Source organism: Urocitellus parryii, chromosome 5 (genome assembly GCF_045843805.1).
Source record: "Urocitellus parryii isolate mUroPar1 chromosome 5, mUroPar1.hap1, whole genome shotgun sequence".
Classification (NCBI taxonomy): domain Eukaryota; kingdom Metazoa; phylum Chordata; class Mammalia; order Rodentia; family Sciuridae; genus Urocitellus; species Urocitellus parryii.
In genome coordinates this window covers 211377674-211390346 of record NC_135535.1, presented here as the reverse complement: position 1 = coordinate 211390346, position 12673 = coordinate 211377674, and the positions used below count along the sequence as shown (strand labels likewise).

Here is a 12673-nt window from a genome sequence, read left to right as displayed (position 1 = left end):
GCAACCTCCTTACCTCATGGGACATGTCTTTCCCTGCCACTGGCTCCCTCAATCCCCACCCCTGGTCAGGAGTGTGCCTCCTGCTGGTTCTTTTTTGGTAGCAGCCATATGTAGTGGGGAGGTACACAGTGTCAGGGCCTAATGAGGATTCAGAGTCCTCATTTTTGGAGAAGGAACATGACCTGGAGCTCAGAGGGCTGGGTGTGGCACAGCATGATGTTACTACAAAGTATTTCTTTGTGTGCGGATGCCATAATCTGTTATTCACTTTGTGTATTCACTTTGGAAAATTAGTCCTGCCTTGGAGTATTTCTTATGGTGGGACAAATTTTCTGAAGTGACATTACCTTTGGGTCCAGTGCCCCTCCCTTGAGATAGTAGAACCTGTGAAGGCCCAGACTTGGAAACCACCCAGTGAGAACAGTTAGGGATGCTGCTGACAGAAAGTTACCCTCAGAAATCTGGAGCCAGGTGATGTCTCAACAGTAAGCCTCAACTCCCTCCCTCCTAGCATCTCCCCACTGGCTGGGAACACAGAATCTTCCCAGTAGTCACTCAAGTATAAGCCTTTCTGTCCCACAGCAAATAAGAAGACACTGTAACCATTTCCTGCTGGAGGCAGTCTTGCCACTGTGGCACTGGGAGGGGACACAGACAGGTGCCTCCGGGAACTGGTGGCCCTTCAGAAGGTTTCCCACTAATGCCCACATTCATTCCCAAGAACCAAGAAACAGGTTATTCTACATGGTAGAAGGACCTCAGAGCATCTGATTAAATTCAGCATCTTGAGATGGGCAGATTGCCTTGCACTGTCCAGGTGCGTGTGGAGCCACATTAAGTTACCACGCCTTCCAGTCCCGATGCACCATGGGGATCTGAAAGATCACTGTAGTCTGGAGTGGTAGTGCCATGATTTGTAACTTGGTCTTTTCCCCCACTCAGATAGCAAGACCAATCTTCTGAGTAAGCATACCCCTGGGGTTGAGCTATACACTCACCTATTCTTTTGTAATCCTACCCCTTTGCCTTGTTGGGACAGAATGTTCCATGGAAACTACCTTTGTGTGTCCCCTTCTCTTGCTCTGCCTTTGGGCATGACCTTCCTAGATGTCAGTCAACCTTCTGACAGCAGACATCAGGAAGCAAGACTCAACCCCCTGAAACCTGACCCCTTGCCTCATTTGAATGGCATCTCCCCAATAAAAGGGTTCAGCACATACATGTGCACTTTCTCTCTCTCTCTCTCTCTCTCTCTCTCTCTCTCTCTCTCTCTGGACATTTAAGGTCAGAGAAGCCATCAAAGGACTCAAAGAAAAAGTATCTCTGTCTCTTGTGTGATTATTTCATGCAGCCCAATTCACCTGGAGTGGCCCTGAGTTATGTTTTAGTCATGAAATGCGACACAGGTGAGCCCAGTGAGACCCTACATGAGGGAGGCTGAGGGTCAGGAGGACAGAGGACACCATCTGCTGGCTCAGAAGTTGGCTCATTTTATTGAAGACACTCACAAAGTACACAGTGCCTCGGGAAGTGTGCAGCCTGGGAAGGGCTGTGCCACCCCAATGGAAGGAAAGCTCAGGCTCAGGGTGGGTTGCAGGTATGGAAGGCAAAGGGCGGATCTGCTGCTCCTTTCACACCACCACTCAGTTTTGTTTTGTTCCATGCAATGACAAATAGTAAGAAATAATAATGGGTGGCCCTGTTGACTTTTCATACTTATTTCATACAAAGGACAAATTGATGCTCACAATGAGGTAAAAGGAAAAACTTTCCATCTTGAAGCAAGATGGAAAGAGCCTTTTGTCCAGACCAATAAATCCTGGCAAAATGTCCTTGCCTCTCCCTGTTCCAAACTAGTGTCCTCATTTCACACCAGTCTTTCCGGGTAAGTGTTGACTGGTAACAGTATAGCTCTGCCTTTTCAGAAGTCTCAAAAAGCACTGTGTCTAGGACCACAGCACAGCCTCAACCGCCTGTTGGTTTAGGTTGACCACATCTTCACTGGACTTTGCTTTGCACTGTCTGAAGACTGACTGGAAACATCAGCTCTGGTGGAACTCACTCTGGGGGGCCACCTGCCTCCTGACTGGGGGAGCAACTTCCTGAGCACTGAGGAACTCTCAGAGGCTGCACTTGGGGACAGAGGTGTCCAGGGTGTTTTCTTACACTTATGAGCGGGGGATGACACAGAGTTTGTAGTGAGGTGGGACTCTGCCAAAGCCAATTGCAATGGGACTAAGATCAATATCTTTCGGGTCAACAAGAGACTTCAGATTGAAATGCTGCAGAATGGTGGACAGGAGCAGAAACAGTTCCATGCGGGCCAGGCCTTCTCCAACACACACTCGTTTTCCTAGAAGTAATTGCAGTACTGGTGAGACACAGCGGGTTTCAGAGAGACACACCATTAACCGTGAGGCTTCAGGGCAGGGCCAGAGGAGGCTGGGGCAACCACACCCTAAAGCAGCACATACTCCCCACACCCACTGAAAGAAGCATAAGAGCAAAGAACAGAGTCTCCATGACGTGACCTGTGTGGGGGCCATGCAGAACTCAGCTGCAAAAACTTCTGTTCGGTTGGGAAAAATGGCCTCTGCCTGGTGAAGTCAACACCCAGTGCTGACCCATGGTGCCCATGGGATGGGGTGGGTGAGTTGGCTGCCAGTGCACACACCAGGAGGACGTGTGTCGAGCTGGTGGTGGAGTCTTCCTCACCAGAACCCGAGGTGCAGCCCTGGCAAGGGGCCGCAGGGAGGCACCCCTTACACCCAGGGAAGGCTGCACTGCTTCCCAGATGAGTCCAGGGAACCTGAGAGGAGTCTGTTAAAACCCTGATTTAAAACGGCAGAGGTTTTCACTGTCTTGTTAAGTAGAAACAGTTTGACAATGAATGAGGGAAAGCGGCCACTCTGTGGAAAGAATAGTCTACCCATAAACCTTTCTTCCGGAACTTATTGTGAAAATGTCACCCAGCCTCTCTGAATAGGGGAGCACACTTGGTTTGTGTTGTGGGTAGAAATCAGGGATGAGGACAGCTGGGAGGTGGTGCACAGCTGGCTGGTGGCAGAGACACAGAGAGCAATGAGGGGAGAGGAGACCATTTCAGGCTGAGGTGCTGCTCTTGAACCCTGCTCACCTGCAGAAAAAGGTTTGAAATAGTCACTGTACTTGAACTTCCCATTTCCATCCAGAAAGTGCTCTGGCTTAAACTGCTCAGGATCTGGGAATTCTTGGTCATCATACAGAAGGGAGTCCAGAGTCGGAATCACAACAGTGCCCTGCAGGAGACACAGATCTGTCAGTCATTCAGACAACCGAGTAAATGTCTGCTGTCAGCCTTAATCCCATATTAGACAGGACAGCACATTTCTCGGTGGGACAGTGCTCAGTTAAGGACTGGACAGCAGCCAGGTGTCAGGTCTAAATGGAGAGGAAGCCCTAAAGTACTCAGGCAGTGGACTCTGACTGGAATATGCTACACTCCCAGGTGCCATCAAGGAGGCACTTCCTTAAATTCCATCCCTTTCTCTAATCACCAGGACCAGACAATGACCAATGGGGAACTGGCACCCTGTATTGGCCTGTCCCTGCCATCCAGCCACACTGGCCACAGAGCCTTGGGATCCCCAACCTGCCTGGTAAACTAGATGGTGAGGTAATAGGAGGTGTTCACAGTGCACACCAGCTCACTCTGACCTTGGGGATGACATATCCTTGCAACATGGTGTCCTGCGTTGCTTCGTGGGGCAGGTTGGAAGGTATAAGGTCAATAAACCGCTGAATCTCATGCACCACAGCATCCATGTAGGGCATCTCCAGCCTGTCCTTGACAGCAGGGATGCGGCTTGGCCCAATCACCCTATCAATTTCCTTATGAAGTTTCTCTGCCAAGGCATGAATGAGAGCAATGTAAAGGATTGACACCAGGCTGAACGTCCACCCTCCATCCATACATCTACCAAGCACTCTTCCATGCATCCACCCACTCATCCATCCATCACTCACCCTAACCCTCACCCAAACACTTACCCATACACCTATCCATCTGTCCACTTACCTGAGGACTCATCCCTTCATCCTTCCACCATTCATGTACCCACACACCTATCAAGTCATCCCTCCAGCAAGCCAGCATCCTTCCACCCACACATCTACTCAATACATCTACCAAATCACCCTTCTAGCCATCCACCAAACCCACCCTATGGATTTTGTAGAGTATCTATGGAGTGCTTTTTGTGCCCCAGATACTTCAAATTATTGGGTATCATCTTCACAAATGTCTATAATAGTTATGCTCATGGAGGTCATTTATAGTCTACAGAAACTTTTGCTTCAATTATTTTAGCTGGAGATGGCTTATTCAGTTCTCTGCATGTCAGGAACAGAGAATAACAAATGGGTCCTGGAAATCTCTGCAGTAATACAACCAGACATGCACAGTCTACTTCTTGAAGTTCCTCTGACTGAGGTAATAGCAGCCTTCAGCAAATTCTTATACTTTCTATGTTTGAAATTTCCTGTGGGATTTTCACTTTGAGTGAAAAAGAAAATTGCAAAAAGGTATGTATAGTACGGTACCCAGGTAAAATACTAAGGCACTACAACTTACTGTGAGCTATTTGTTGATATTTAGTTTTTGATAAATGTACTGGGTCACAGGTAGGGATGATGCACAGCCATCCCTTGTAGGGATTCTAACCATGGAAATGTACAGGGAAGCTTTCCCCTGGTGGGAAACCCCCTCAGGGGATAACAGGTATCCTGTTTCCCAACCTTAGAATGCCCTGTAATCTCTCTTAGGATCTAATAATATAGCTAATATATGTGCAGTGTCAACTGGTATAGCAATGCCCTGAGATGCCTCTGTGTTAGAGCCTCATCAAGCCTCAACCTTGATTGCAAGCACGTAGCTCCTGGGAATAGAAGAACTTGTTTGCTAGATAACTACAATGTTTCACCAAGATCTGGTGCTCCTAGGCTGCCCATATGACAGTAACTTCAGACAATGGACTTTCTTGAGGACTGCACAAAGCTCCTGACATTACATATTATAAAAATAAAATGTAACTGCAGAATAAGCAACTTCACTGATACTCTAAACAATAATGTGGTTATGGTACTAATGACTTAATGTAATCTATTGGTATAAATAAAAGTGGCTTCTTGGACCAGGAGCCATTCTGTCACCTTCCCTGCCTCTGCACCTTGTCTCTGTGTCTCCCCTTTATTATTATTCCTTACAATCCCTAAGCATTGCCCTCTGTGGGGAGGGAGGCACAAAGGGGCAAGACTGATTGGTTCTGTAACATGTTTCCTTAAGAGCTCAAACCAAATATTGAAAAATGTTAATACATGTTAAATTTGGCAAAGAATGTAGGGTGTCTATCATGTTTATTCTCTTTGTTTATATTGGAAATTCACCATGGTCAATAATTTAAACTGTTTGAATACAGGATTCCTCTATACACAATGTTCAAAAGTTCTCCTACAAATGCTGCAGATCTGTAAAATGTTTCCCTCCATGGACTTTTGGTTCTTTTTATGATTAAAACAAAACAAAGCTTTTGCTGAAATAAAGACCAGGTTCTAGGGCCTGACTTGGGCTGGTTGCACACCTATACTCTTGGGGGAAATTGCTTCATGTCTTCCATCTGTTCTCCAGGACTGAGGAGCTAGAGGAGCACAGTGCATCCCAGGTCTGCCCCAAGCCAGCACTCAGTGGGAGCCACGTCCCATCAGCAGTAGGTGGGCCCAGCTCAGAGAGTGGAGGTCCCAGGCCTCTGGGCTCCCTTGCCCCAAGCTACAGCTCCCCTGCTCCCTCTTTAAGGCAGGTTGGTCCTATTAGCCTGTGTGCAGGTAGGTGCCTCCAGGGCAGGAGGTGGCCTCCTCACTTCTCCCTGGGTTCCCACTTCAGAGCCCTGTGGAGTGAGATGCCCAGGGAGATCTGAGACTTGCCCTGATCCCCATTCTGCCTAGAAGGCCAAGTCTTCCTCAAGAGCAGCTGGAGCATTGGGTTGACTGTTATCAGTGTGTCTATAGTGCAGAAGTTACGTCCAGCGCCTCTCTCCTCTCCAGTGTTGGACTGTTCTTTCTGCACCCAGGCCCCAGTGGAGTGTGGTCTATCAGTGTTCAAGGGTACCAGGTGCCTGGTACCTACAAGGACATTTCTCTTCAAAGCAGTTCACCCAGGGATCCCACAGTACAAAAGAAGGCTAAAAAGCAACTTCAGACTGAGAGCCCAGGCCTGAACACACAAGGCTGGCCCTGCAGGGAGGTCCTTTGGCTTCTCATCTGCATACCTTCAATCTCTGGGTATTTCATGAGAATCAGGAGCCCATATCTTAGGGTGGTGCTGGTGGTCTCCGTCCCCGCAAAGAACAGGTCAGCCAAGGTCACAGCAACGTTTTCCAGAGTGTACCCAGACTCTCCACTGTGCTTTTAGAGACAGAGAGAGACTTGGTAAGAAATTGTCTTCAGATGACTGAAGAGACAACCTGTTGCCCTTCAACAGACAGCCATGGATATGAGAGCTCTCCCAGTGCAACCAGGACCCCATTATTTCTACCTCACAGCTGGAGAAACTGAGGTTCCCAGGAAGTTGGCCGAGGCAGGCTAGGCTCCTCACCCAGGCCATAGGACTCTGGCTCTATCAACAGTGCCAGGGCTATCCTGGGAAAGGGGAGGTAATCTGGGTGACCTGCCAAGCCAGGACCTCTGCTGATGACTCTCCAGCTGCAGGGGCTGGAATCAGCCTCCTTCCAGGCCAGAGGGAGGCTGGTGCCTTTGGGAGACAGAGAGGGTCTTTGCTAAGGGTGAGATTCTGACAGCCTAGGAGTCTGCCCAGGGGAGTCAGTGTGAAAGTTGCATGCTGTCTGTAAGCCAGAGAAAAGAAAGGAAGGAGGCTTCACCATTCTGAGCTAGAGGAGGGTCCTAGGAACTGCAGGCAGATGAAACTGGGGATGTCTGGGATCCCTGGAACTTTGGCACCATTGGGGAACCCAGCCTGGCCTGAAGGGAGCTGAAGCAAGGTGCCAGCCCACCATCCCTGTGCCTCCTCTGCAACACTAAGAGCATCCAGTAACACAGAGGGCAATTTGGATGCCAGCCAACAGGTGGCAGCATGGATCTGAGGTGCATGTGCCCTACCCCACCCCATCAAGTCCAGCAGGGTGGCTCTGGGTACCTTCTCCATTTCCATGAGCATGCAGTCGGTGAAGTCCCGGGGAGAGCTGGGGTCTAGTGACTGGAGGTGCTCCTTGGCCATTTCAAGTGTGTACGCTTTTATTTCAGACGCGTTTGCTATGACTTTTCTATGGCTTCCAGGTAGATAGTGTAAGTAGTCCGAAAAATTATTGTAAAGCTGAAAAGAAAGAAATTTATAAAACTATTTTTTCTGAATGCAGCCAAATTGTGTGTGCTGAGCTACTAACCTTCAAATTTTAATTTGTGGTTGTCATTATTGTATTATTTAGAATATTCGAGATCATTCTCCAGGCAGGGTACCCTCTGTGGTCTATATGAATGCCTAGGTTAGGGAAAGGGGCACTCAGGGCCCAGGGCATCCCAAGAAGGGCCTAGGGGCTGCCTGGACGCCTCCAAAACACTCCCCATCTCAGGCTTCCTTGAGCCTATGGGTCCCCCACCACCTGAATCTGCCTTCTTCCAACATAACTGCACAATTGAAGACTAAGGAAAAGGATAGAGTGGGCTTCACCTGCAGCCAAGGAGTACTAAGCAGGTAGAAGTTAGCATTAAACATGCTCATGAGCCGCAGGCACTTCTTGTCGTCGTAGTTGAAACGCCTGTTGAACAGGATATGCGCTATGACGTTGAAGGGTGCGCAGCCCACAAGGAAGGTGGGGTCGAAGGGCTGGCCTGGAACACAGGTGAGATGTTAGGGAGGGGAAAGTATGCACAGGCCCACCGCAGCCCCAGCACTCCCACTGATGCCTGGGGACCGTCCTGAAAGCTGCCAAGCCACAGAAGGCGCCAAAGGTTTGTCTACTTCTCAATGCTGTTTGGGCTCAGCAGTCATGTGGGGATCACTCTTGCTCCCTTAAAAGCAGAGCTGGAAATTGGAGTCCAGAATGCAGTGGCTGTGGACCATCATGACCCACTCTGGTCCAGGGTCCCTGTAGCTGCCAGCTGCTTCCGGGTGGATCCCTGCCCTCCAGGGGCCTGCCCACAGCTCCCCTCCCTGCTGCCTGCCCAAGAACAGCATCCCGAGTCTCCCTGAGCTCCTCCAGCAGGAAGTGGGCCTCCCTCTGGACCTGCTCCAGAATACACACCCCGAGTCTCCCTGAGCTCCTCCAGCAGGAAGTGGGCCTCCCTCTGGACCTGCTCCAGAATACACACCCCGAGTCTTCCTGAGCTCCTCCAGCAGGAAGTGGGCCTCCCTCTGGATCCGTTCCTCATTGCCCTGTTTTCCCATCCCGTAATCCCGGAGGGTGGTCAGGGAGAACCGCCGAATGTCCTTCCAGGTGGGTCCATTATTGAAAATAATTCCTAAGGAGGAGGGACAGCAGAAGTCACCCCAAGGCCCAGGTCTTGGGGGTAGGGGGCTGGGGCAGGAAGTGGTCCTCATAGGGCCTTTGGGTCCTGGGCAGGGTGTGCAGGGGAGGAAGAATCACCGGAGGAGGCAGGGGACATGCAGTGCTTCTCTGGCACCCCCCCTCCCAGGTGCCTTCATGAAATGGTGTCACTTCACTGCCTTTGGCTCTGCACTTTCCTCAGAGCCTTCTCCATGCCAAATAAAACCTCATGTGGCAACTCCAAGGGAGAGCTCCAACTCCAAGGTCACCTCTCTCCTGCCTATTGACAGAATTCTTGGACAGCCCTTCTGTCCCCAGGGATTTGAACCCTTGCTCAACAAGCATTTCATCTCATCTCTTCATGGCTTCACAGCAGTGGCTTTGACCAAGACCTGAAGGTCGCCAGACCCTATTGTAAGGACCTGCAGCTGGGAAGGCCAAGCACCATCCCTTCACACGGCCCTCTCCTCCCAGGGTAAGAACATTTGGAATCAACAGACCCAAAGAAATGCTTTCTCTGTACAGTGCTGGGGTGCTTCCATTCCTATCCCAGTCAACTCTGTGGACATTTTTATCTTCCCCAAATGCAACTTCTATTGCCCTGTTGGCCTCTCACTCCTTGGTGAAGGCCTCAGATCCCTTCAGACAAGCCCTGCTCAGCCTCCTTGCACTCCAGCGCCCCTCACAGCCTCGCTCTTGGCCTCCCTCCCCTTACTTTTCCCCTCATCACTTCCTCAAGAAGCAGGTTTGGCACCGCTGGGCCAGGCATTCTCTGAGATTCTGGGCACTCTTGGGCCACAGAGGTCACAGTAGCACCCTCACAGACACAGGGACGTGCATCCTGAAGTTCCTCCCACCTTAACTGTACGACCACACAGGGGATGCTTGGTGAGAGGCCCTGCAGGATGCTGAGAAAGTACCCTGGGGATGTGTGGTCACCAGGGCCCAAGGAACTTTCCAGAAAGAGGCTGGTTGACCTGAGAGGGGCAAGGACAGCATGTGACATGAAGTGGGAGATACAGGCCAAATGATGGTTCCAACTTCACCGGAAGGGTGGGGAGGAGGGCGGAGCTCCACGGGCCATGTCGTGAGGAGGCCGCTAGCCAGGTTGAGAACTTTGGTGGGAGCACTTTTCTGGGAGTCTGTTGAGACTTCCTCAAGTGATGCATGCAGTTCCCTTGGCATGTGGTCACACACCTGTGCTCTATCTTAGCCAAAAACAAGCATTCACATCATTATCCCTGAAGGGTTAGACGTATCTCTTTTTCAGGGTCCAGCAGATTTTCACTGTCAGACTGGGCCACATGGGATGAATAAAAATAGGGATTCGGAGTCTCCAGGCAGAGGCAGCACAGACCCTGGAGAGGCAAATTCTGGGCTCTGCCCTGCTGCCTCAGCTCACAGGCCCTGGACCATGGGGGCAGATATGGGCCTTAAGCCAGGATCACACTGCTCCATAGCAGGACCCTGTCTCCCAGGCTCCAGCAACTCTTCTGATGCTGACAACAGGGACTAAGACAGTTGGCATGGCTTTACTGAGAGAGCGCAGCAAAACAAGTCCAGTGCTGAGAAGGGGGAGCCAAACCTCTCTGCCTGTGAGGTGGTGGAATCTGGGAAACGCACACAACCAGGCAGTGCCTGCTCCCTGGCTTGAAGCCCCCACGACAGGGAGAAGCTTCTGGTGACAGCAGACGGGATGCTGTTCACTTCTGACCTGCTTCGGATCCCCTGAAGTGACCGGGAGGAGTAGAGAAGGTGCAGGCAGGGTGAGAGCAGGAAGGAGGGGTGGCAGGGACTCCCAGGAGCTGGGCGCACCACAGAAGGCAGAGCTGCAGTCAGGGGTTGGGAAACGCTGGCAGGGTGAGCAGCCAGCCCCACCCAGCCCTCCTCCCCATGGGAGGGAAGGAGATGTCTGCGAGGGTTAAACTCAGGGCTCTAGCAGCAGTGAAGCTGAGGCCAAGAGAGGAGAGACTGCCTGCAAGTCTGCTTCACCCCTCCTGGCCTCCGAATGTCCACCCCTTGGGGCTCTCTCGGGAGATCACCAGCTGCTGCTGGCACGGTCTGATGCTGCTCGCTTGCAGACAGTGTCTGTCAGGTTGGGTGCCTCATGGCAGGGGAGGGGACTGGTTGGGTGGAGCCATCTACACCCCACAGGCCATTCAGGCTGTGAGTGGAAAGGGTTCCAAGAAGTGCGGGCCCAAGGCAGCAAGGCCTGGGAAGGGTTGGTGCAGGCTCAGAGACAGCCTCTCTGCCTCTCTCTGCCTCTCTCTGCACCACGGTCAGTGTGGATACCTGGCAGCCCCGTGGTGTGGACAGGGCACCTGCTCAGTGGGAACATTGCAGCAGGTTTCACAGGCACGAGCCATTACCCAAGGGCCTGAGGGTCTCCTGCTTTTCTGCCTTTATTCTGTTGTTGTCACTAACGGTAAGTGTGGGTTTGGCCAGGCAACGTGGTGGGCACCTACCACTGTCCCTCTGGGTCTGCCCCACCTGCTGCTAGGAGACACACTCACCCTTTTGCTCATACAGGTGGAATGCAGGAATCTTCCCTCGGCCGGAGAACTCGTTCTTGCGGTTCAGCAGCACCTCCTTCACAGCCTTGTAGCCATACAGGACCACCACGCGCCGCGTGCCCAAGTACAGTGTGAACACAGGCCCAAAGCGCTCCGCCAGCTGCAGGGACCAACACAAACTGTGAGCCGGGAAGTGGGTGAAGGTGACTGACTCAAGATGGCTTCGCCTGATTACTGTTACTGTAATCCACCAGAGAACTGGAAGGATGTGGGGAAAGACTGTGCGGCCGGTGTAGGGAGTTCCTCCACAAGAGGCTGCTGCATTTGCAGGAGCATCTCTCCCTGTCTGTACACCAACTCTGGACCTTGGCTCCTCATGTCCCTCCCTTGCAGCCTTGTAGCCAATGCCCACTTCTGTCACCCCATTGTTCACTTCCTAAGTCAAGGTCCTGGACCCCAGGGCACTGCTGGCTGACCTGGAGCCTCTATCATACATAATGACACCTCATACAAATACCAAGTGCCACCCCTGTACCCCAGAGCACACTGGCTTTGGTTAGCTCACAGGGTGCGCTCAGCCACAATGGGAGGCGGGTGTTGGTATTGGGTAGAGCATGGTAGATACCAGCTGGGATGCACCCCTTGCTTCTGTGGGAGCTGCCCATGGCTGCACCAACTGCTCCAAACCTCCCAATGATCACTCTGGTTCCATGGCACCTCTGGGCCTGGTGTTTAATGCCCATCCTCCCTGTTCAGTGCCCAGGCTGCAACACCAGTGGAGCTTTCTGAAGGGGATTCCTGGGTGCTGCTACCCATCCTGTTACTCCATAAAAGACTGGTGTTAGAAAGCAACAGTTTTTTTGACAATGAATTGAATACACATGTATTAGATCTCATTCCTGACTTATTCTCCCTAAAATAACAATGTTTCTCTTACCCTGGCAAAAGATTTGGGAATATCCTTCAAGTCCACCTGGAGAACATTCCCAATGATGGGGAGTGGGAAAGGTCCTGGGGGCAGGTTCCAGCTGCTGTGGATCTGCTTCCAGATGGATATGAACAGGAGGGTGACCAGCCACACCAGCAGTGCCAGGGTAATGCCAAGAGCAGCCATGGTACCTCTGGGGCCCTCTGCTGACACATGGGGATGATCCCTGCAGAGGGAAGCTTTTATAACAAAGTGCAGAGAAGGAGGGTGGTCAGCCAGCCAATGCCACCTCCCTTCTCCTGCTGCCAAGGTATTAGTTTACTATTTTACTATTAGAGGTGGCTGGCACTCATTTCAAAGGCCTGAAGCAGTTTTCTCTTAAAGAGGATGAGCCGGGACAGGGTCAATACCAGGTTGCTGGCACCTGTCACAACTCCAGAAACATATCTAGCGGCACTTTGATGCTCCTAGTAAAAGGGAAAATTTCCCTTTTCTCCCCATTGGTCAGTCTGGGGGTGGGAGACTGTCCCCTGAGACACTGGTTGGATATGGTGGGGCAATTAGATCACATTGGCTGGAGCTTGTTTGGGCAGGGCTTATGTAAGGCAGCACCAGCCATGTGCTGGCCACTGCAGACAGGTGCCAGCTCAGGTGATGCAAATGCCTCTGAACTTCCGACTGTGATTTGTTTAGGCAGC

At 51.5% G+C, this 12673-nt stretch overlaps 1 protein-coding gene across 1 annotated transcript; it reads right to left on the bottom strand.

Annotated features, from left to right (window-relative positions):
- Positions 1-1813: 1813 nt before the first annotated feature.
- On the bottom strand, positions 1814-12184 carry Cyp2e1 (cytochrome P450 family 2 subfamily E member 1). Its single transcript, XM_077799233.1, has 9 exons — positions 11985-12184; positions 11048-11207; positions 8359-8508; positions 7718-7878; positions 7187-7363; positions 6303-6438; positions 3697-3884; positions 3137-3278; positions 1814-2353 (listed from the first exon to the last, which is right to left on the bottom strand). The coding sequence occupies exons 1-9, from the start codon at positions 12159-12161 to the stop codon at positions 2169-2171; spliced, it is 1476 nt and encodes a 491-aa protein (XP_077655359.1). The 5' UTR covers positions 12162-12184; the 3' UTR covers positions 1814-2168.
- Positions 12185-12673: the final 489 nt, after the last annotated feature.

Bases quoted from the DNA above. Each gene is read 5' to 3' on its own strand.
- Cyp2e1 (XM_077799233.1), bottom strand. From the start codon at position 12,161: ATGGCTGCTCTTGGCATTACCCTGGCACTGCTGGTGTGGCTGGTCACC. The intron at 3,885-6,302 runs GTATGCAGATGA...ATGCCTTGGCAG, and splicing joins GAAATACCCAGAGATTGAAG to AGAAACTTCATAAGGAAATT. The intron at 2,354-3,136 runs GTGAGCAGGGTT...AATTACTTCTAG, and splicing joins TTTCAAACCTTTTTCTGCAG to GAAAACGAGTGTGTGTTGGA.